Consider the following 24820-nt stretch of genomic DNA (forward strand, 5'->3'; position numbering starts at 1 on the left):
TGGGTGGGGGTGAGTGTTTTTGCTCAGCTATTTGCCTTGCATTATAATGCAAGTGATCAGCTGCAGAGAGGCACATAATGCAAAAAGCACCCAAACAGTCACACATAAAACTGCTATAAGGAGCTTGTATGAACTTTGTACTTGGGCTAAAGCTGCTTGCATTCATTCCTCCTTCTGCCTCTCTCCTCACTGCTTGACTGCATGTTTAATTAGGGTTTAATTGGGAAGAGCCCCAGTTTGGTTTGGGATTCAGCCAAATTGGGGGTACAGCCCTGCTATTTTATCCTGAGTATAGTTCTGCTGCTTCATGTCCGGCTTTCAGGAATTTCAGCTTTTCCTGAAATGTTCTCACCTTACTGGGTACTCCTTTGCCACATTTTTACACAGGACGTTTGTTTGTTCTTTAAAATTTGCTTTCCTCTTGGCTGCCTATTTTGCAGTACCACAGCAATTGACTTGCCAGCTAGCCAGAAAAGAACAACAACAGCAACCCTGGCCTAGTCTGTCCCTCCTGGGCTTTTTGCTGGCATCTGATTTGTAGAAAATCAGCCCTGGAGTCTTTTCATAGCATGGAGCTAAATATTATCAGAGGCTAAATTGCTGCAGCTCAAATTGCTCTTAAAGGGACAGTGTAAAAACTGGTGAAACCCCACAGAGCTGTCTTTCACCCCACCCAATTTGTTTACATCTGAGCTGCCGGGGGGCACAGTTATATGCCCTACAGAGCCCTCCTTTTGAAAGTTCTTCTATTTGAAGGGCTGTCCAATCCATGTCCACCTTTATAGAAAAAGAACCCGAATCCTTGTCAGACCAAAGCACTGGGGGTGAATGGGGCAAATTATGCAGCCATGCAACTTGCTCAGTGTTGAACTTGCTCTGAGACTATGTATCTTATGACGCAGTGTTATCTCAATGCAAAAGAAAAAATTAGGGGCCCAACATTCAGCTGGAAGACAAAGTAGTGAATTATGAGGGTGGAGCTAGATGAATTCCATGGATCTGTCCATGGTAATCCACTCCTTGCTGCAAGCATGATGATCTAACTGTCTTGATGGTTCTGACTCATCACCTCACAGACATTTATCTGCTCAGCTGGACATACAACCTAGAATTAAGGTACCTGCATGAACAAGAATACTTTTTCACAGTTTCCCCCCTATTCAGAAGTGGGCTCTATGTGTGGAATTTATAACCTTTGAAAACCAAGCCTTTTACATCACTTTCAGATCTTTAAAGCCTGGTTGCCCCCCCCCCCCCCGTGCAAAGTAGAGCTGTGATTTGCAACTGGGGAGGTTTGGTGCCTGGGGGAATCCCTCCTTCTCCATGCCATTTCCGTCTCCCATATCTCCCTTCCCCTGATTGCTTTCCCTTGAATTTAGGTTCAACACTCAAGCCTGCCCTGCAAACATGGATCTAGAGTGGTTGTGGGGAACCTCACCCTCTGGGTGCTGTTGAACTACAACTGGATATACAACCTAGGGTCAAGGTACCTGCATGAGCTTGAAGACATTTTCACCCTGGCCATGTTTGCTAGGGCTGATGGGAGTTGTAGGTCAGCAGCACCTGAAGGACCAAAAGTTCCTCACTTCTAAAAGTAGGCTGGTAGGAGGGAGTTCCTTTCCAAACCTTTGTTACTGCTAGGTCTATACATTTGCATAGGAGAAACAAATAGCCTGGCATGAGGCTCAAGTGCACTGTGCAGTTCTTCTAATCATAGGTTAGACCTGGGATGGAGAACCTGTGGACCACAGCTCCTGTCATCCGTGGCCACAGGCTGATAGGAGTTGGAGCACAGTAACATCTGGAGGCTGCCAGGTGCCCCATCTCTGGGTTAGGCAAATACTTGGAGAGAAAATAGGCAATGTAAAGGACTGAATAGGCAATGAGTGAGATATTATATTGCACCCTCTCCATGGGATCTCTTGGTTCCAACTGGTTACCAAAGGCAACAGAATGAAAGAAGTTGACAAATGTTCCCCACTCCTCCTTATCTCCTGGTGATAGGGAAGAGTAGAGGACATTGGTTCAGGAGATCTCCACCATTTTTCTCATGAGTAGGCCCTTGCTTCTCTGTTCCTGGCAAGGGGACTAGCCAGCAGCTTCATGTCCTCCCCTTCCTGGGTCAGCTGCAAGAAAAAACACAACTTCCTGTGGCCTCTGTGGTTAGGCTACTGAGCCCTCCACAGTTTGAGTTGTTTCACCTCCTTGATCCTCTTGCCCTAATGTGGGCTCAATTCCTGTGTCCCATAGCCTCAGTACAGTGGGAATACTGCTTCCTGAGCCTACCCTTCATATGTCTGTATTCTTGATCATAGAGATTGTGCCCTGTTCATTTAGCCACAACGACACTTGACCCCAAATAAGTGGTGAGTAAGGGATTTGTGCATTTCTGTCAAATGTCAGCCTTCCCAATTGTGATGTGTCCATTATATCTGGCAGCCAAAGCACTTGGTAGAGATCTTCCAAAGCAGGGTGACCTTCAGTTCAGCCAAAATAAAATCCATAGTTTTAGTTTCCGGGGCAGGGACCCTATCTTCCCAGAGGAACTTTGAGACACACACCTCCTCATGAAAGCTGCAGTTTCAACAATGGGCAGAAAATATCCTCCGAAGCAGTGGAAAGGTTACACAGCTTGCTCAAGAAAGTAAACGTCCCATGCGTCTGCCCCCAGTGTTAATTTTAGCCTCCACAAATATTGAAAAAGAGCACAATTTCGACACTGGTGGGTTGCCACATGAAATGATTATTTCAGGGTCCAAGTGTTTCAGTGTCTGGGCATGAAGGCATCCAAACTTGGTAGGCAGCACATCTGGCATTAGCCTGATCTTGATTTGAAGGAATGCAAGGTCCTGCTGGAATTCTAGCAAACCTTTTGCACAGTATATTGTGCTAAGCAAAAACGGGCAAGATTTTAAAGGGGTCCATCTTTCTGAGAGAGCCTGGGAGAAGGACAATCTCCCTTGGTGTTTCAGTACACACCTTATTCACGTTTCCTTGAGGGAAACTCATACAACAATGGCAGGAGCAGGGATTTAAAACTGTAAGGAGAAACCGGTGATGGGAGCAATCTTCAGCTATTGTCCTGCTCCATTTCCTCCAGCCGGTCTGTGTTTCACCTGTGGCCACGTGAAAGCTGCTGGCACCAGAGGAAGAGATGAAGCATTGGAGGCTGTGCTGGATGGTACCTGCACATTTCTGAGCTCATTGCACATCGTGCTGGAATGCTGGAAACAGCATACAAAACCCTGGATAACCAAGACCACGTGCAAGCTAAGAGTTGCATCCCAGCATCCTCTGTGACATTATAGGACTGAAATAGACAACATGGTGCCCTCCAGACACTGTAGAGTCCAACTCCCATCAGCTCCAGCCAGCATGGTCAGGGGTGGTGGGCTTTGTACTGTGGCAGCATTTGGACAGTACTATGCTGGCTATCCTTGTTGTAGGGGAAGTTGGGGTATATCACCCCTAGCTAGCAAGGCCAGAGCTCAGGGACGATGGGAGTTGTAGTCCAACAACATCTGGGGACCCACAGGTTGAGAACCGCTGCTCTAGTGCATAGAATATGGCAAAGAAATATGTTTATAGCAGATGTACATATTTTCTTACAGGAAACTCCATAGTATTGTGGGACATGTCATGGGTATGGAGATCAGACGGAACTGGGGCAGCTTTGATAATAAATTAAAATGGATTGGGTTAGATAAGAGTATGCTAGATGAAAGGTTCCTGTCCTAAATATGAACCTTGTAACAGGTATTGCTGAGCAATGATGAATGAGCTGAGAGTCCATTATATTGAACCTCTGCACCTGTGTAAAGGCCATGGACTTCTATAACTGCACTCTCCAGGTGTTTGCCTCTGCCTCCCCTCTAAAAACGCTCTTTTTAGAGGGGAGGCAGGGCCCACTGTGTGACTTTGGGCCAGTTTCAGTCCCTACCTCACAGGGTTGCTGTGCAAATGAAATGGGTGGAGAACTTTGAGCTCCATGGATGAAAGGTAGGATATAAAAATGTAATAATCAATAGGCATCTGCTAAGTCACCAGATAGCCTGGTTTTTGTTTTTTAAAAAATTCTTTAAAGAGTCAGGACTTAACCGGATCTGTCATCTTTTAGCATTTGTTTGCCAAGTTGGGACTGAAGTCTCTCTAAGCCATTTGTGCACAAAACCATTAGGGGATATCCAGGCCTGGTCTGCTTCTTGAATTACTCACTCCAGCTGAGGGATGACATTTGCTCGGCTTGACTTTCCACCTAGTAACCTTTCACCCACTGAAGCTGCCTAACCTCTGCTTGACTCTTTTTTGGGGGAGAGGGTGTTAAAGGGTCTAGGTTCAAACTATCTTGAGATTTAGATAAAGGTTCCTTTGTTTGCCCAAATGAAACATCCCACCACAAAAGCCTGACCAACCACTGCAAAGTTGGGTACTTGTGGCTAACCTTCTGCTGCATGGCAAATATTGTCACAGGGACATTTTGGGCGGTCTGAAGACTTCTCTGATTAAATTGAAGGTGCAAATTTAATCTTGAGTACCAAACAAAGGATATAAACCGGTGAGCCAGAATGTACTGTTCTCCTTTGTGTTTAGGGGGATCTGAAGTTGAGCAAATACTAAGTGGCCACATGTGAAACTGGGGGAAAGAAGTCCATTTTCACCACAGTTGAACAGTGGGTGTTCACCCCTTGAACTGAAGCCCATTCTTTTTCTACTCTGTCATCCTTTAAACTAGGCAACTAGTAAAGTGGCTCTATAACTTCAAGGCATGTTCTGTTTTTTGTTTTAGAAAATCTGTTTTCTTGACAAGCTTGACATTTATTGACAAGCTGTCCAAATTTCAGAGTGTAGCAGTGGTTACAACCCATGTCTTTCTACCCTTTTGCTCATGCCCTTGGACCTCATTCTCCACATCAGGGATAGAGGGAGCATGTGACTCCCCTGATGTTGCTGGACTACAATTCCCACAGACCTGACTATTGGCCATGCAACCTGGGGCTGATGGGAGTTGAAGTCTAACAACACTGTGAGAGTTGCAGGCTCCCCATCACCGCTTTACACTCTAGAGCAGCCTTTCTCAACCTGCAACCTGTAGATGTTGTTGAACTACAACTCCCATCACCCCTAGCTAGCAAGGCCAGAGCTCAGGGATGATGGGAGTTGTAGTCCAACAACATCTGGGGACCCACAGGTTGAGAACCACTGCTCTAGAGTTTCCTTTATCTCTACTGTACAGTGGGCTATAGTATACTTTTGGCCAATAAGTAACAAACCTTAACCCCCAAAGCATCCCATGAAGAAGGATATCAAATTTATCTGGCATAGCTTCAGCTCTTAGATCTACTTACCATTGTTCTCCTGAATCTAGAGTTCCAGTAACATAATCTCAGAGATATTGAACAACCCAAGAAGAAGGACATACTGCCTAATCGGTATTGATTTTTATTTTATTTAAAACATCACTATACTGCCCTTTATCAGCCAGGCAAGGATGGTACGCAACAAGGCAAAACAGCTCCAGGAAACTCAGCTGGTTAAAATGTGTAAAAATACACCAAGCGCTAAGATCTATTAAACTACGCTCTGATTTTATTGAGGTTTGAGTGGCATCCTTACTTGGACTCTTGGGACACCTTTGTTATGTTCAGTTTTAAGCTTTTTTTATATGGTTGTGTGCACCTCTCTGTGTGTATGTGGTCCTCAACCTTCTGTCTCCAAAGTTTGGTGGAATTTTGATTTTTATAATGGAAAAAAAAATATGAGAGAGAGACATTGCACACACCTTTGTAAATCAAGAAAATCTTTAATAAAAATACATTTTAAAAAATGGACATGAAAAGAAAAAGCTTCCACAGTGCAATAGCAGATTCCACGCTTTGCCTCCATGAAGTTCTAGGTTCAATCACTGGTGTTCCCACATCAAAACAATATGGGGTATCAGGGCTAGGAAAAAACACTCCTGCTTTGCACCCTTGAGGGTCCTCAGCAGCAACAGGAGACACCACCATCACTAAGTTTATTAATTCAAATTCCCCACAAAAACCAAATGGCAGGCAAAAATGACAGGGAGAGTTAGAGGATATTTGATGCAGACATTGAATAAAGAATAGATAGTATTTAAAGAGTACTTGAAAAATTGTTGTGATAACAAAAATATCCGGGCAGGCCTCGAGTGACTCTTGTAATATATTGGTGACAAATAATAGAACTTTTTGTAAAGAATTGGAAAAATAAAATAATAACAAGGCACTGTGGGTAAAATAACAAAATAATAAACAGTACAATGAGAATAATCAAAAGTATATTTTATTTATTCCATTTTTTGTCTTCTATCTTTTGTTTTCTTCTTTTTCTTCCTTTTTTTGTAAAGTATGTGTATGTAGGTTGTATGTTTTATATTATTGTGTATTGATGTGTAGGTTGATGTTCTATTTAATTATTTTTTTAAAAAGTTTATTAATTCAAAGTGAACATTTTCTTCCTTTCTTCCTATCCAAGCTGCACTGTATGGCCATGCACCTGACTTCTGAATTTACTTAAATTGAAATAAAGGTTCATATGTTTATATCCCACATTTGCTGTATCATAGAAGCCCATCACACCTCCCCCCCAATGTCTTCTATCCAGGCATTGGCCAGACACAGACCTGCTTAGCTTTAGCAAGGTGTTGGCCTCATAGAAATCCTTTTTCCTAGGCATCCTAATCTGATAGTCACCTTTTGTTCTTTTTTAGTGGCAAATGAAATGTTGCCGATGTGATTCCAGAAAGCCTCATGCATTCAACAGTCACCGGGTAGAAAATGTCCTCTCTTCTGCAGGAAATACGCGCTGGTGGCAATCCAAGAATGGTAAGCCTCTGCCTTGCTTAGTGGGCCTTCAAGAAAACAAACAAACAGTGTGGACGTGCTCTGGACAATGTCTTGGTTGGATAGCACAGAATAGTAATGATAAGTTGAGTGGGGCAAGGGTTGTGTAGATTCAGCAAACAGGGCTTGGGTTTCAGTGGATTAAATGCAAAGGGGAAATGGATGGCCTGACTAATGGGAAAATCCGATTGCAATTTTGTTTTCACAACCTGCTGTTCTAAAAACTGCTCTTTTCTGTCTCTTCAGATGTGAATCCTGTCTTTCTCCAACTAGATTTGGATAAAAAGTTTCAACTTGATAGCATCCTGATGGATTTCAGGGTATGTGAATAATAACTCTTACACTATTTACTGGGGGTATAAACTTGAATTCAGATGGCCTTTGGAAGCTTAGTTACATACACCAGTGGTTTTCAACCAGTGTGTCATGGCACTCTGGAGTGCCTTGAATGGTGGTCAGGGGTGCCGCGGGCAACACTGCCCTCAGTCCCTCTTTCCTTCTCTCTCTCTTCTGAAGCCCTCTCGCGTCTCTGCCTCCCAAAGGCTTGTGCAGCTGTTTGTTGCAGCAGCCCTGGCTACAAGCTCCGCAGGTGAATGGTGCCTCTAGGGCTGGTCAGGGGGTGCTGGTTGCCAGGAGCTGAGGCGGCATCAGAGTAAGCAAGCAAGGTGGGCAAGGGAGCCCAGCCAGCCAGTCCACCAGCCCTTGCTTTTGGGAATGGACAGACAAGTCCTATGCCCCTGTGGGGCAGTGTGAGGAGGCACATCTCTTTGGGGCAGAGAGGGATGCAACTCAGAGACCAGGGGCAGCAGCAGAGGTGCCCATAGCACTCCCAAGGAGAGAGGAGAAGAGGTTGGGGGAACACCTCACAAGGGGACGGTGTTCGAAAAAGCGTGAGAAGCTGCCAGCTCTGTAGGCAAGGGGTGACATAACTGGGTTACTGAGCCCCATAGGGGCGCCACAGAAAGAATGTAGTTGACCAAGGAGCTGTGGATTCAAAATGGATGAAAACCTCTGGCATACACTATTATTGTTCTGTTGGCTTAGGCTGCATCCAATTCCAACCCATTGTTTCTTAACGTTTTCAAAAAGATACAAGGAAAGGAGGAAAAACCTACATTAAAGAAACTGCAGATTTTCAAGAAGAAAATCAATTGTTAAGTTCAGACTCAAGTACAACATTAAGCATTTTTGTTCCATGTACAATTGCACCAAGTATATTTTTATGTGTTAATTTTAATTTTATGGGGGAAGAGGCACAATAACACTGAGGGGCACTGGAAAGACCCTTATGTCAGGTCTGACTATTTGTCCATTGAGCCCATGTCATCTATTTCTTTGGCAGAAATCTTCCCAGTTTTCTTTTATGTGAGCCTTTTTAACCAGAGATGTGAACTAGGGATTTCACTTGGGATGGTTTGCATGCTCTGCCTTAGAGAAATGGCCTGCTCCTTTGAAGTATATCTTCCTCTGTTTTGGCATGTCCAGTCCAGTCTGCTTTGATACCTCTTTCCCTCTGTCCCTCCAGAGTCCTCTGCCTACTGGCATGGTGATTGAGCACTCTACAGACTTTGGCAAATCCTGGAAGATTTATCAGTACTTGTCCACAGATTGTGCCACTTCGTTTCCACGGATCTCTAGAGGTCTCCCTCAGACCTGGCAGGATGTGCGTTGCCAGGACATCCAGACTCAAGCACAGAACGGGGGAAAGGTATAGCAAATGTGATGCTTAATGGATTTCACCAGACTTAAGACTTCTAGGACCTAACTAGTTTGACAACAGCCATCCCCAGAGTGACTTTACTGCACTGTGAAGGCACCTGGCTTCCACTCTTCCAGGTGCAGATCAACAAATACCAGAGGGCCCAGCAAGCCCTTTTTGTGGAGAATTGGTAGCCCTTTCCAATCTAGCTGCTGTAGGGCACAGAAGGCTTCAGGTCTCTGGGGATGATTTCTTAAGAGACATGCTGGAGCTCAGGAATCCACCCCCTGACTTGGAAAAACTGCCCTCTGGTGTGTGTGGGGAAGCTGTTGAGTAACATTAATGAGGTGATATTCTTTCCCTCCTTTGATGGGTAAAGAGACTATAGTCTTCCTTGTAGCAGTAATTTGGTGCAAAATCGCCATTTTAGTGCTAATGTAAATAAGCATTTGCCTAACTGGGAAGTGCCGTTGATAGTTTTTAGAATGGCAGGATAGAAAATCCCATGCTTTGACTGCCATCATTTTTTCCTCCTCTGTTCTTCTAAGGTTGAGTTCAACCCCATTGGTCTGGCATCTGGGATGAGGACACCTCAAAGTCAAAAAATCAGCAGTATGTACATATTATTTTGTGTCTGTTGGGGTGGGGTAGGGGAAGCTTTTCGGGGAGCAGAACTTGTTTAGGCACACAAGTGGATGGTTTATAAAATCCGGTGCCTGAGCTCACTTTCCTGCTCCTTCTTCCTCCTTCCCTTTCCCTTGCTTGTATTATTTTTTAGATCTTCAGCCTGAGGGCAGGTCTTAGAAATGAGCTTTGTAAGCTGCTTTGGGAGCCTTTTAAGCTAAAGTGCATGGTGAAAATTATTTAAATAAATTTGACTCCTTCATATACCAATGGGGTCAGTGATTTAAGGTTCCTGTGTCTTTTGTGCTGATCTGCATCTGACTCCAGTCCTGACAGCCTCACTCAGACTTTTGGTGTGCTCCTCAGTGCCAGGTGGCAAGTGGTGTGAGCTTTTTAAAGGTCCACCTGGTCTGGCATGTGCCAGTGATGTTTGGTCCTGGGAGGCCCAGGCACTTGCCCAAGGATCACAGTTGCTGATGCTGGGCCCATTTGTTAAATGTGGTTATTGGGACCTAACAGTTATATTGTTTGTACTTCCATGTATTAAGAGGAAAACCACATCCAACGGAGTTTGCATCTCCCTTTCTCACTTGGTCCTTGTCCCAGGAGCTAAAGGCTTTAGGTCCCATCTCACTGTGTGTGTGTGTTTCCCTTTATTTATCTTTCTCTTGTCTCCAAAAGATTTGGGCCAATTCACCAACTTGAGAATCAACTTCACCCAGCTGTCGCGTCCTGTGCACCAGGGGTACCGCACACCCAGTGCCTTCTATGCCTTGAACGAGATGCAAGTGAAAGGGAGCTGCTTCTGCCACGGACATGCAGACCGCTGTGCTGCCCCGGACGCTGCTTCTGCAGGACACAATGTTATGGTGAGGGTGAGGACGGGGAAAGGTTGATACAGATCTATGTATATCAGTTCTATTCTTCCCAGTTCTATTCTTAGATTCTCGCAGGCCTGCTCTGCAACCTGACCTCTCTCGGCAGTTAAATTTGTCCTTACAGGTTTGTAGTGATACACCAGAAGCCCTCTGTGCTTTTGGAAAGCAGATAGTGTTTCCTTGTATTATGCAGAGTGCAAGTGACCGAGATGATAAAGGTCTTGCCATCTTCTCTGCCTTAGCCACAAAAGAAGGTATTTGGCATAGCACAAAGGCCAACCAGCCTGCTTCAAATTGCATTTCTGACTATCTTTAAAAGGTCAATGACCAGCTGCCCTTGGGCTTAGTAAGGCAGCTACTAGCTTCTTTCTAACGGCTTCTGGGGCTGCCCAGAGGGCTGAAAGGGAGGGCAGAACAGAGAGTGGTGTACATGTTCTCCTTTGCACATCCTTCATTCTGTAGCTCATTTCCCCTCCTCATTGTAGACATCATAGCTCCTCATCATAGCTCTTGGAGAGGAGAATGGGCAGAAGCAGAGAATGGGGATGGTGGAGAAAACCATTTTGTTCACATCTTGCGGCGAACCTATCCACCATTTCACGCTTCACACCAAATCACAGCAGAACGCAGCAACCGTTTGAAACGTGCACTTCTCTGAATGTCGCAAAGCTATTTTCCAATCAAAAACCACCTGCAAAAAGGCACATGCGAGCAGAAAGTGTGCCTCAGACTTGAACATACTAGTGAAAATAATGTACCAAAGTGCATTATTATATTAGAGAAAATGCAAGCATGTGCATTATTAGACAAAATGAGGAGAAATGCACACAAATATGTGCTTTAAATTTTGTGTGGACTTGAAAGGAAAATGCATTGTTGCAGAAATGAGGCAAACTGAACCTAAGACTGGGAAAAAGAAAGAGCGACTGAGACAGAATCACCCCTGCCTAGCAAAAAGGACTTGAGAAAGAAAATAATGCTCTGTCTCTGTGGTCCCTTCAGATGGGATATGGCTCCATTGGGGCACAGAGGAATGTGTGCAAAGGGCAGATGAGAGGGAGTTTTCTCTTGCTTTTTTGCACAGGAGAGTTCAAATAATATTAGCCAAACAAAGTGACAGGCTTCTTGCAGGGGGGAGAGGGTGTCTCAGCACACCCCCACACCTCGATTTATAGGTGGTTTGCATCTAGATATAAAAGCAACATGGCTTCCTTTATTGTCTGGCCTGGAGCAGCTTGGATGGAACAGGAGTTTCCAGACAGGAACTTCAGAGTTAAGCCTGAACTGTGAGAGGCAGCACACACAAAGAAGAGGGATTACACAGTATGGTTTTTTAAATTGGCAGCCGTATTCACTCTGATAAGCTGTTCAGCCCTGGGAGTTGCAGGGATCATCAGTATGGTCTTTTCTTTTCTTTTGCTTCTGATATAAAGTGCTCGGATTTGGCACGAATGCAGAAGAATATGTCCCTCCCCACAATCAGAAGAGACACAATGTGAGAATTCATAGCATACCGTAGAAGAGCAGGCTGATCTATGATACCCGCAAAGCAAAGCTTTCTTTCATCTTCTAGGTGAATGGACAGTGTGTGTGCCAGCACAACACTGCTGGAACAAACTGCGAACAGTGTGCGGCTTTCTACAATGACCATCCATGGAGAGCCGCTGAAGATGGCAACCCCAACGAATGTCACAGTACGTATGCCTCTATCCAACTTCCTAGGGAAACAGGCCACACTTTAACTGAGCAAAGCTGTCTTGGAAAGATAACTGGAGTTTATAAAATACAGTGGAACCTTAGTTTTCAAATGTAATCCGTTCCGGAAGTCCGTTTGACTTCTGAAACATCTGAAAACCGAGGATCAAAGGGCTATCAGCAAGTTCAACGGGGAAAATTGAGAAACACTCCTCGGAAGCTGTTCAACTTCCGAGGTGCATTTAAAAACAGAAGCATTCACTTCCGGGTTTTCGATGTTCGGCTTCTGAAATGTTTGGCAGCTGAGACGTTCGAAAACTGAGGTTTGACTGTACATACTTTGTTCATTGTAGCCACTGGAAATATTGCGGTTTCTCCAATGCTTTTTTTATCTGGGGGGGGGGGGGATGCAGGGGTAGACATACCCCTAAACATTTTGTGAATCTTTGTACTTTTGTCCATTAACTGTATTTAGTTTTCCTGATTTGAACTGTAAAATGGTGATTTTCTTGAGTCAAAATGAGGGGGGGAAAGTACTGGGTTTCTCATCAGTTATGGGATCTGCAGATTCCTAAAAGGGTGGAGGTGATCAGGGAAAGGGGAAGCTGAGGTAAGAAGTACAGGAAGGAGTGTTTAAAAGAATCTACTAGCAAACATTTTTAAAAAGGCTGAGGCAGATGAGAGGAGAGCTGTGATTTCCATTTGCAAAGAAGCTAACTGTTTCTTGTCAAACTTCCTCCATCAGTTTGGAGAAAACAGGCAAGTTTGGGGAAATTGCAGTGTGTGTATAGAACAGTGCTGGTGAATTGATGTTCTCTAAAGTCCTAAACCTTGCACTCTGGCTGTTTTGCATGTTCTGTGTGGACCCACAATGTGATAAACCTTATGGATTTATACACTTGCTGTAGAACTAACTGAAGAGGGAGGCCCAAGCGCCACCCAGTGGTGAAGTTGAAAAGTATAGGCACTATTGTTTTCCTTGAACTTCGTTTCAGAAATGGCTTTGTCTCTTTCCTCCTAGGGTGCAACTGTAACGGTCATTCTAACAAATGTCATTTTGACCCAGCCGTGTACCAAGCCAGTGGGGGTGTGAGTGGGGGCGTTTGTGAAGACTGCCAGCACAATACGGCAGGGAGGAACTGTGAACATTGCAAGACCAAGTTTTTCCGTAATAAGCGTTTTGAACTTGATCACCCAGAAGCTTGTCTCCGTAAGTGGGTGCTTAAGCATTTTCTTCATGAGTTCTTGCATAATCTTTTTTAAAAGATAATATTTGAATATGTAGTCTGCCTTATTCCAATGGTAGAGAGAATTCCCCTGTAAGATTGGTGCTCAAAAGAAACATTTTCTGTATTTTAAGTTGAATCTGAAGTGTAGATACGCCTCCAGATTCTTCACGTCCTTCCTTGTGTCCCATCTTTGGAACTCACAGTTATTTTCCTGAGTCTCTATTTTGGTAACTGGAGGAGATGATGAGGCTTTCCTCTTGCTCCCCCCTGAACTAGAATCCTCAAGTTCCAAGTGCATTTTCCTATGCATTTAAAAGGGAGGAGGAGTAAAGCTGACTTGCAGCTGACCAGAGAAAAATGAACGGGCTTGTTTTTCGAAATCTTTTGTGCCAATTTCAAGTGAGAGAGAGGAATCCTGAATGGGCAACCCTGTCTGCAAATGAAGAGTGGGAGAAAGAAATGATGAGGAGCAAGGCAATGCTAAACCCCTACACAAAGCTCAGGTTTTGATGACACCTTTTTGCTTTGGCCTGTACCTTTAAAATTTGTTGATTCCATGTCTTCTCTTTTTAGCTTGTGAATGTGACCCAGATGGCACTGTTCCTAACTCCAGTTGTGACCCCCAGACGGGCCGTTGTGTCTGTAAGGACAACGTGCAAGGAGGCCGTTGTCATTTGTGCAAGCCTGGATTCACCCAGTTAACCAACTCTAACCCCCAAGGTTGCAGAGGTTAGTCAAATTTCAACCATGCCAAGCTAGATGTGGGCATGGTGGAGATAGCCACCTCCTGCTGTTTATTAACAATCAAACGTTTATTTCTTTGGGAGGGCCCTTTATACACTGTGGTAGCTTTAATCTACACATTTATCTATCTCTATCTAAACTAGTAGCGATCACTACATTCCATTACAATTCATTCCATACATGAAAACTGTACAGTGGGTGAAGAAATTCTTCCCTTGTGTTTGTTTGGAACCTAGAGCCATTCTCATGTTTTGAGAGACAAGCATTTCTTTCTCCACTGTTCATAATTTTAAAAAGCTCTCACATGACCCCTATTTAGTTACCTCAAAGGCCCCAAATCAGTCAAACACGTGTCTTCATGGGGGATCCACCCTCTCTGGTAATCCTTTCTCTGTAACTCAAGAGACCATAATATTGGTGAAGCTCTGCTTGTGCTGTTGCACTAGTATGAATGCAGCACATAAGCTGTGAGAAGATCAATTCAATGTGAGCAAAACCTGGACCATTTTCACACAGCCACCTCCAGCAAGCCAGCAGTCAATCACACTGGGCAAGTTGAGTTAACTCTTTATTAGCAAAAAAACAGGATCTGCACAGGGCTGTCAGGTCTAATGAGCATAGAAACTCATCTCTGGTAGGTCTTGCCACCTTGAAGCAGTTGCTGAAACTGCTGCCCAAGTCCCCTCCTTTCTGAGGTTTCCCCTAAGCAATCTGAGACTGCACCTGTGTGAAGCTATCTCCTGGTTCTGGGAGACCAGGGGTGGGGTGGAGCTTGTTGCAGCAGGAGGGGGAGACACTCATGCCTCTTCACCAGCCGGAGTTCTCTCTCTCTCTCTCTCTTGGCCTCCCTGCTTTCCTGCTTTAGAGCCAGTGTGGTGTAGTGGTTAAGAGCAGTGGACTCGTAATCTGGTGAACCGGGTTCGCGTCTCCGCTCCTCCACATGCAGCTGCTGGGTGACCTTGGGCCAGTCACACTTCTTTGAAGTCTCTCAGCCCCACTCAACTCACAGAGTGTTTGTTGTGGGGGAGGAAGGGAAAGGAGAATGTTAGTCGCTTTGAGACTCCTTAGGGTAGTGATAAAGCGGGATATCAAATCCAAACTCCTCCTCCTCCTCCTCTTCCCCTGATAAAGAACTTCTCTCTGCCACAGACTCTTCCTGCTCACTAAACCCTGTTACCTCTTCACCTTCTAACACCTCCTCCTCCCAGTCTTCTTCCTCTTCTCCCTCTAACCACTCATTGTTGTCCCACCACTAGTCCCCTGGCTCTAAGCTGCCTTCCCCTGGGGGTTCCCCAGCTGATTTCTCCCATCATTTCTCTGCATTCAACCAATCCACAACAGCATACTATGTAAGGGCAACCTAGCCTTAAAAAAATGTTTTTTTAAACAGAGCAGGTTGAAACATTCAAAACATAGCCCTAGGAAGATGGAAGAAGAGGGAAAGAGTTTTTCTTTCAATTTCACACAGATTTGAAGATCTTAACGCTTATCCTCCAGGCAGGTCCCTTGTGGCATATGGTTTCAACTGAGGCTTGGCTTACATAACCAATCTCACGTCTCTAGATCCACCTTCATTTATCCATCGCAATCTCTTGGGCAGACCTTGCCTTGCTTTAGATTAAAATGAAATGTAGCCTCTGCAAGTGGCTATACTGATGGGTTTCAGCTGCCTCCCAGCAGGTGGCAGTAGCCGCTTTGCTAAGCTTGATCTTGGAGAACAGCCGCAGAACATGACAGCAATAGCTGGACAGAATCACCTTGGGGAAGGACCGTAGCCTAGTGGCACAGCAAATGCCTTCCATGCAGAAGGTTCCAGGTTCAGTCCCCGGCATCTCCAGCTGGGAACGTTCTCTTCATGAAACCTTGGAGAGCTACTGCCAGTCAGTGTGTGAGGTGGACTAGTTTGCTGGCTCAATAGAAGGCAGTTTTGTACGTTCCTGCCATTATTCATTAGAAGCCTGACCTCCTGTGGTCAGCTGAGGGGGGGAAGGGTCTGTGCTGAGGAAACAAATTTAAATTCATGGAACAATATCTGCTTGGATATGACTAGTATCTGGAGTGGTAATGGGCACTGTCTGTCATAGCCTCAGTTCAAAACTGTAATTGATTAGTGATGTTGCTAAAGAGTGCATCTCCTTAATTTGAAATGCAGACCTTGGTGTCTCATGATGCTCAGCTCCAGTCTGAGATGCATGCTTTGATAATTGCAATGTCTGTGGTGACATCAAGCATGAAGAGCAACCAGCCTTCATTCTTAATTTGATGCTGACTAGATTTAGTAAATTTCTATACCACCCTTCATCTAAGGCTCACAGGGGGGTTTACAATATAATAGCACAAAAATGGATAACAAATGAAAACAATACCCCATCCGTCACACCGTTTTAAAAGCCATAGATTGTTTAATTAGCCAAAGGCCTGGGAGAAGAGGAATGTTTTCCCCTGGTGCCTAAAGATGTGTAAACTAAAGATGTGTAATGAAGGTACCAGGTGAGCCTCCCTGGGGAGAGCCTTCCTCAAGTGGGGAGCCAGCACCCGCCCACTGCCGCATCTGCAGATGTAAAGGAGAAGTAGAGCTGTGTGTTGTCAGCATATTGCTGACAATGTACTCCAAAGCTCTGGGTGACCCCACCCAGCAGTTTCATGTAGATGTTAAACAGCATGGGGGATAAAATTGAATCACGAGGAACCCCACATTGAAGGCTTCATAGTGTTGAAGAGCACTCCCTGAGCACCACTCTCTGGAAATGTCCATCCAAGTAGGACTGGAACCACCGCAAGTGGTGCTGCCCTCAACTCAGACATCTGCCCCAGACACAGTGGCCAATGGTATTGAAAGCCCGTGAGACATCAAGGACACATTGATGAGAGGTTGAGGACATGAGGATACATTTCCCCTGTCTCTCCCCCAACAGAGGTGGTCACGAAGGGTGGCCAAAGCAGTTTCTGTGCTAAAACCAGCCCTAAACATTGACTGAAATGGTCTAGAAAACCAGTTTCCTCCAACAGCACCAGGATCTGGTCTGCAGCCAGATGGGTGGGGATCACCGACACTTCCAGGGAGATCCTTTCCTTCTTCCAGATCAATGTGTTGCATGAAGTCTATAGCAGAGCTGGGGACTGGAGGCGAATCTGCCCCCAACACCCCTCCCTATCTGGCCCTCTGGACGTTCCCCTTGCTTGGCTGGATGGAAGACAGAGAGGGGTATATAGAAAATAGCCTACTGCAGAAAGGTGACATTTACATTCATTGCCCCTGGCTCCACCTGCCATTGGCATGACTTTCAAAACCTGGAGCCAGCACTGAAGGGAAAGAATTTTAGAACAAGACTTTGCTACTGGCGGACTGAAGGGTTTCATCAGCTTTGATTTTATCTATTTAATTCTATATCACCCTGTACCCACAGGTTCACAGGCAACCTGATACCTCCTGCGCACACCCCAGGAGCATCCCCCAGTAGTTCTGACACAAATGCTGGCTCCTTTGTTTTCCAGATTGTGCCTGCAGTGTTTTAGGCAGCCGCCGCAACGTGCCATGCGACGACGAGACGGGCCGCTGTTCTTGCCTCCCCAATGTGGTGGGAGACAAGTGTGATGAATGCGCCGCCAATCACTGGAAAATTGCAAGTGGGCAGGGCTGCCAGGCTTGCAACTGTGACCCTCAGCATTCACGCAGCCCTCAGTGTAACCAGGTACTGCCCACGAAGCAGCCGTGCAGCAGCTTACAGCTCTAGAGGTGGGCGGGAAGAGGGAAATTCTGGGCCATTGCACTTTGTAGCGCCACGATCAGGGCATTGTCTTCTTAGTCCTGCAGAGAGAGGGGGAAGCTGTTTTGCTCAGTATCTAGGCTACCGTTGAGAGTACTTAGTACATTCAGTGGTATTGGGTGGTAATGCTTTCTGCAGATTTTACTAACTGAGGCTGTATATCTGGGCATGGGGGTTGCTGTTTCCTGTTTGAATTAGGGATGGAGGAAAAATTCATTTTAAAGCAAAGTGGCCTCATTTGCTGGTCCCTGATGGCTATGTGGATTAAAATGCAGCTGTCCATCAGATCACACATTTCTCTGGATTTTGCGATGCAGTTTTTAAAAATGCACACGAAATTTATGTTTTATGGAAAAATGCACACAACAATGCATATTTGTGGGGGAGCATTAAAAAGCATACAGGACTGTGGCTGGTAACCAATTGACTTTTACTCAGAGTAGATCCATTGAGATGAATAAGCCTGAGTTGGTCATGTCCATCAATTTCAATGGGCCTCCTCTGAGTAGGAATAGCATTGGTTGCAATCCCATGTATTTAAGGGGATGAGTACAACATGTGTACCATTTAAATGTAATTTTTCTTTTGCATTAAAAAACCCCCAACACTGTAAAACGTAGAATGTAACATATCTAAAACTGAACATAATGCTCAAATACATGTGAAACTGACCTGTAATGGTAATAGACTGATTTTTCCATTCCTACCACGAATGCTTTCTCATGAAAAACAAGCAGCTGAGGCCGAAGTTGGAGCTTTTCTTTGTAAACCCCTTCTGGAACTCAATTATTCTCCAGACCAACAGGCCTAACTCTGCAGTTCTATGTCAAAGTGATTTCCTCCCTGGCATCCTTCTCTCTTGTTCTGCAGTTTACAGGGCAGTGTCCATGCAGAGAAGGCTATGGGGGCCTGACATGCTCTGCTCCTGAAGTACGGGTTTGTCCGGCCCAGTCTTATGGAGATGTCAGGACAGGATGTAGAGGTAAGGAATGCAGGTTGCACCCACCTGTAAACCACTGGGTATTTAAATGGTTCTTGCCACCTTGCTGTTCCATCTAACTCAGGTCTGGAGGAGCCTGTGGCCCTCCCAATGTGGTTGTAGTTCATCTCCCACCTTCTCTAACAGCTGGCTGTTGGGGAGAAGACTGAGCAGCCAGAGGGATGCACTGTGGAAATGCCAGCCTGTAACCAGCAAGTAAAGCCTGTGACTATTTTTGAGGGATCCAGACCCTTCTTGTTCTCTTTCAACAGCTTGCAACTGCAACTTCCAGGGCACAGAGGAAATGGGCTGTGACAAGCTGACAGGCAGATGTCTTTGCCGTCCCGGCTTTACTGGAGACCGCTGTGACCAGTGCCAGCGGGGCTACTGTGGCAACGATGACCACTGTGAGGCATGCAACCCTTGCTTCCAGGCCTATGATGATGAGCTCCATAGGTTTGGCTTGCGCCAGGCCACCTTGAAAAATTCCACCCAGCGGCTTCAGGTGGGGACAATGAGCTCCGGCTTCAGCACCCGGCTCTTAGAAGCAGAAGGCGAAGTGCAGCTCATCCAAGGGATCCTGGGAAACCCCCTCTTGACGGAGCAAGGGCTGGATCAGGTGGCCAATGCCATTGCTACAATCAGGTGAACAGGAATTGCATTCTACTTACTGGCAGCAAGCAAGCATTGTCCAAAGCATGCAGATAACAATCTCTGATGCTTTGCTTTTAAGCAGTCTCTCTTCTACTTAATGGGTAGAGCATGAGATGCTTAATCTCAGGGTTGCAGTTTCAAGCCCCACCTTGGGCTAAAGATTTCATTGCCGGGGACCTAGAGAGGGGCCCTAGTTCCTTGCCAATCCTTCCTTGGGTGCCTCCAGACTGCCACTGTTTTGTGAGAGGGATTCAAGTGCATATTGTAAATGGAGGTTTGTGAAGTTGGATTAAAGTGCTCTGTTGCACTAGCAAGACAAATCCAACTCGAAAAAGAGTGGCTAGGAAAATGACAATGAAATGTACTTATGTACATATGAATGCCAGGCAACCAATCAGGATGAAGGCTCATTGTTACATTAAAAGGTAAAGGTACCCCTGCCCGTACGGGCCAGTCTTGACAGACTCTAGGGTTGTGCGCCCATCTCACTTAAGAGGCCGAGGGCCAGCGCTGTCCGGAGACACTTCCGGGTCACGTGGCCAGCGTGACAAAGCTGCATCTGGTGAGCCAGCGCAGCACACGAAAACGTCGTTTACCTTCCCACCAGTAAGCAGTCCCTATTTATCTACTTGCACCCGAGGGTGCTTTCAAACTGCTAGGTTGGCAGGCGCTGGGACCGAGCAACGGGAGCGCACCCTGCCGCGGGGATTCGAACCGCCGACCTTTCGATCGGCAAGCCCTAGGCGCTGAGGCTTTTACCCACAGCGCCACCCGCGTCCCGCATTGTTACATTACTGCCCTGCAAACAAGATAGGAATGAATACTCAAGAAAGACCTCACATAGTCTAACCTCTGTGTAAACTTTGTGCAAACAAAGTGGAATGAATGTTCAATAAGCAGATCGTCTGCAGGAGCCCCTTGATTCACTGGCAGTCTATGAAGAAGTCAGTCTTTTAGTCTCTCATAGGGGCACAGAATACTAATGACATGCTTTCATTTGTTTCACAGTATAAAATCTGTGCACATTCAAGGTGGTATCCAGCTGCCCATTCAGTGATTATATGTTTGAATCAATTGTTTTAATTACTTCATCCACTTCAGTCCTTGTCTGTTAATTATTATAAACTGCCCTGTGATCCTCAGATGGAGGGTTGTATAGAAAATTAGCAAACAAATAACAGTATTAAATTAAAATTCTGCTCTGTCCCTTCCGTTACATTTGTTGTCCTACATTTGATACCATTGGGTACTCGTCTGCTGATATATGAGTCAGAATCTTCAAGCTTTATTTCAAAGAAGTGCCACTGATTTCATGGGCGTATGTTGGCATGAAGGTTTTAAGGGCAGTAATCACTGGATGAAAGAAAGAGAATAATTACAAGATGTAGGCGGAAACCAAAACCAACTATCCTGTTTTGTTTTGTTTTGTTAATTCTAGGCAGACCATTGAAGGTTTAAGACATGAAATACCTTTCAGGGATGAAGCATCCTCTTTATCCATAGATATGGATAATCTTGATAGAAGCCTGATTCTGATCATCACTGAGTACCAAAACAAGAAGGCTCAGTTTGAAGCCAGCCGAAGTGCAGATGTCTCAGGTATAATACCTGTGTTTCAACCACTACATTCATCAGTTCATACATAAGCGGCTGTATCTCAGGAGCGCCGACTTATAAAAAATATTGGGGGGGCCCATACCGGGGTCCTGCCCCAGGAAGTTTTCTAAGTTCCAATGTCAGCGGCGCCCAGCAGAGCAGCCCTCTCGGCCACGGCAGCCCGGCTCTCCCAGCCCCCGGGGGCCGCCCTCCTCCCTCGCGCACCCGCAGCGTTCCCGCCCGGGGAGGCGGCGCCCCCAAGGACTCAGGTTCGGTTGTACCTGAGAAGCCGAGCACCTTGGCTCCCAAACAAATTGGCTTCTGAACAATTGAAACCCGGAAGTGAGTGTTCTGGTTTTCAAATGATTTTTGGAGGGCGAACATCCGGTGCGGCTTCCGATTGGCTGCAGGGGGCTCCTCTGGCAGAAGCCGCGCTCTGGTTTTCAAATGGTTCCGGGAGTCGAATGGACTCCCGGAACGCATTCTGTTCGAGAACCAAGGTACAGTGGACGCTCGGGTTGCGAACGTGATCCATGTGGGAGGCACGTTCGCAACCCGCAGTGTTCGCAACTCACATTGCTGCGTCTGCGCACACACAGGTTGTGATTTAGCGCTTCTGCGCATGCACAAGTGCCGAAACCTGGAAGTAACCCATTCCGGTACTTCTGGGTTTCAGTGCATCCATAACCTGAAAATGCTTAAGCTGAAGCATCTGTAACCCGAGGTATGACTGTATGTACCAGTCCTAAGGAACTGGCCAAGTAAGGCAATCAGCATCCTGCAGGTCCCTTGACAGACAGGAGAGAAGCCACACTCTTGGATTTCTGTTGGTAGATGCCTCTTCCTGAGATGCTTGTATTATGCTAATCATAGAATCATAGAGACAGAAGGGACCCCAAGGTCATCTAGTCCAACCCCCTGCAATGCAGGAATCTTAGCTCAAGCATCCCTGACAGATGGCCACCTAGCCTCTCCCAGGGAGCAGAGACCGTCTGAACAGCTCTTATTGTCAGAAAGCTCTTCCTGATGTTGAGCCGGAAAAGTCTTCCAAAGCTGCTGCACACCTTTGTTTGGGGTCCTCCCCTCCTTGCAAATGTCAGTGGGAAGGAGGGCTCTGTTTCAACAGAAAAATAAAGATTCCCCCTTTCTTCCAGCTTCCACTCATTCGTCTCCGACTGATAATGGACTTGGGAGGCTTTGAGCCCCTTGGGGAGCTGAGCTGTAAAGGACAACCTCCAATGTTCATGCATCAGAAGGAGCCCAGGAGCCCCATCGGGGCTTACCCTGCGCAGGCTGGTTCCCCACACACACAAACACACACACTGGGTTGCAATTTTGTGGGTCAGCTTTGGCTGGGAGAGGCAGCCCCCGTTAAGTCTCTGCCAGCCCAATAGCACAGCCCCCCCCCCCGCCAAGTCCATGGCAGGAGACAGGCAGCAGCACCCAGACCCCAGAGGCTGCCCTTGGGACTGGCGTTCCCACACTGCCACCTCCGCAACAAAGGCCAGCGGCCAAGTCCCCCCCCCCCCCAGCCGCTTCCTTGGTCCCACAGGAAAGCCAGGCAGGGGCTGCACATCCTGCCCTCTGCCTCTTCCTGCTGCCCCCAACAGACAACCAGGCCTGCAAGCTTCCTCTTCTGACATCGCCCAGGCCCCCACGCAGCCCCCCACCAGCAAAACGCCCAGGAGTTTGAAGGGACCCGAGGGCCACGCAGCCAAGGGGTCTAACTCTGCAGGGAAAAGCTTCCTGTCTTTCCTCTGCCCCCTCCCCACCGGAAAGGGATGGTGGCTGCAGGCTCTGCCCCCCCCCCTTAACATCTGCAAAATGATTAAGGCTGATACATTGTGTTACAGGATTTTATCTAGGTAACTTCCCTGATCTGTCAAGTTGAAAGGGTACATTCAGGCATAATATTTGCAACATTTAACAACTTTAAAGATGTGCCCCCCTGTAATTTCCATACCAGTTGGAAGGACAAAAATATAACCTCCTATGACAACTCCTGCAACCCATGAGCTTTCAAAGATCATGCATGGACAAATGTAAAGATCTTTGGAAAGTATTGATCGAAACCACAGTAACAAACGAATCAATGTATCTTCAAGGGAAAGAATAAGTAGATCCATTTGCATATATAGCTCTGTAGGCTTAATGAGATTCCCACAAAACATTAGGAAGGCCTTTCTGGTGGTGAGAGCAGTCAGACAGGGGAAGGGGCTTTTAGGGAGAGGTCGGGGGGAGGGCATCTGCCAGGGATGCTTTAGCTGTGAGTCCTGAATTGCTGGGGGTTGGACTGGATGACCTTTGGGTCCCTTCCACCTCTATGATTCCATGACCTTTAAGGGAAGTCACCTCCATCTTCCTCTCAGAGCAGATGCCCACAAGCCCTGGGCGGGAAGAGCCCGAGAGAGAGAGAGAGAGAGCCCGAGAGAGAGAGAGAGAGAGAGAGAGCGAGAGCCCGAGAGAGAGAGAGAGAGAGAGAGAGCCCGAGAGAGAGAGAGAGAGAGAGCCCGAGAGAGAGAGAGAGAGAGAGAGAGAGAGCCCGAGAGAGAGAGAGAGAGCCCGAGAGAGAGAGAGAGAGAGAGAGAGAGAGCCCGAGAGAGAGAGAGAGAGAGAGAGAGAGAGAGAGAGAGCAGCCAAGCCCCCTTCACCGCCTGCCCCCCCCGCCAGCCCCCTCTCCCCTCCTCCCTAGGCGGCAGCTCCGCCGTGACCACAAACGGCGGCGGCAGCAGCAGCCGCGCGCGGCCCGGGCTCCCCTCGCCGGCCGCGGGAGCCAAGGCGCGCGACAAGGGAGCCAAGGCGCGCGAAAAAAATTTTAATTATTGGGGGGGCTCCGCCCCCCCAATAAAATTTTTGAGGGGGCTCGGGCCCCCTCAGGCCCCATGGAGTCGGCGCCTATGCTGTATCTCCTACTGTAAATACGGACAATTATCTGATTAATGGGCGGCTTTGCCATATTGTGGATTTTGTGTCCTGCCTGAAAGAAATTGAAGAAGAGAGATCTTCCACCTAAGTCAGACTTTTGCTATCTTTCCCACTTCTCATTTTTCCTCTTCCAACCCTCCCCCCTTTGCATGTAAGAGTGGATCCAAGCACAGGAGCTTATATCAGAGACAACATTGCACTCTCACAAAAGCACATTTCCTAGTGACCCTCAGAGGAAGCTTTGGTCATTTGCACACAGCACTTTTGTTTTCAGCTGCTTAAAAATGGCAACCTACTGTGGATGGAATATATTTCTTCTTCTTCCCCCCTGTGTTATAGGTGTTATGAAACCGGCCCCACTGCTCAGGGTGTGTAGCCTCATCCCACTAGCATATCTAGTAAACAGATTTTGCAGTGCTTCAAAGTAACTTAACAACTCTACGTCAAAAAGAATGACTTTCAGTTTGTGAATTGACCCCGGGCTCCAGTCTCGGGCAGATCTGCAAGGCTTTTCTAATTATTCTTCTCACTCACATCACACAGCCTATAGTTCTTACCAGCAAAGTGCTGCTCTGAGGCTTTCCAGACACACCCCAGTGGTATTAGTAGGCCATTTCAAGAAATGTATGTTTTGTTTCTGTTCCTGCTTGGTGATCTAATTAGAAGTGTGCAGAACATCCTCCCCTCCAGGGAATTATCACCAGCCTGATTGAAACTTTTTTTTGCTTCCCTTGAAAAATCACTGGATGTTTCCCTTGATTAGGAAGCTCCAAATTAGCTTCCGGATTTTGCTGTAGGTGAAGTGTGATGGCAACTCTGGATGTACAGTGGTACCTCGGGTTAAGTACTTAATTCGTTCCAAAGGTCTGTTCTTAACCTGAAACTGTTCTTAACCTGAAGCCCCACTTTAGCTAATGTGGCCTCCTGGTGCTGCTGCGCTGCCGGAGCATGATTTCTGTTCTCATCCTGAAGCAAAGTTCTTAACCTGAAGCACTATTTCTGGGTTAGTGGAGTCTGTAACCTGAAGCATATGTAACTTGAAGCGTATGTAACCCGAGGTACCACTGTAATATATTTACTCTGGAAGGCTAAGGAGGATGCAGCACTGATCCTCCAGCACTTTCTCAAACCTACATGTTCACTTACTGCAGTAGCTTCAGTTTTGCC

The 24820-nt window shown here is 46.5% G+C and overlaps 1 protein-coding gene across 1 annotated transcript in view; it reads left to right on the forward strand.

Annotated features, from left to right (window-relative positions):
- The window catches only part of LAMB3 (laminin subunit beta 3), a 50907-nt gene that overhangs the window by 13153 nt on the left and 12934 nt on the right, over positions 1 to 24820 (forward strand). Inside the window, exons 4-15 of the mRNA XM_081916300.1 lie at positions 6731 to 6845; positions 7110 to 7183; positions 8389 to 8571; positions 9111 to 9174; positions 9868 to 10055; positions 11638 to 11758; positions 12781 to 12969; positions 13562 to 13717; positions 17228 to 17424; positions 18370 to 18481; positions 18751 to 19123; positions 20571 to 20731. Of these exons, the coding sequence (XP_081772426.1) occupies positions 6731 to 6845; positions 7110 to 7183; positions 8389 to 8571; positions 9111 to 9174; positions 9868 to 10055; positions 11638 to 11758; positions 12781 to 12969; positions 13562 to 13717; positions 17228 to 17424; positions 18370 to 18481; positions 18751 to 19123; positions 20571 to 20731 (1933 nt within the window). The remainder of the gene's footprint in view (positions 1 to 6730; positions 6846 to 7109; positions 7184 to 8388; positions 8572 to 9110; positions 9175 to 9867; positions 10056 to 11637; positions 11759 to 12780; positions 12970 to 13561; positions 13718 to 17227; positions 17425 to 18369; positions 18482 to 18750; positions 19124 to 20570; positions 20732 to 24820) is intronic.

The sequence above is a fragment of the Podarcis melisellensis genome (genome assembly GCF_964234715.1).
Source record: "Podarcis melisellensis genome assembly, chromosome: 6".
Taxonomy (NCBI): Eukaryota; Metazoa; Chordata; class Lepidosauria; order Squamata; family Lacertidae; genus Podarcis; species Podarcis melisellensis.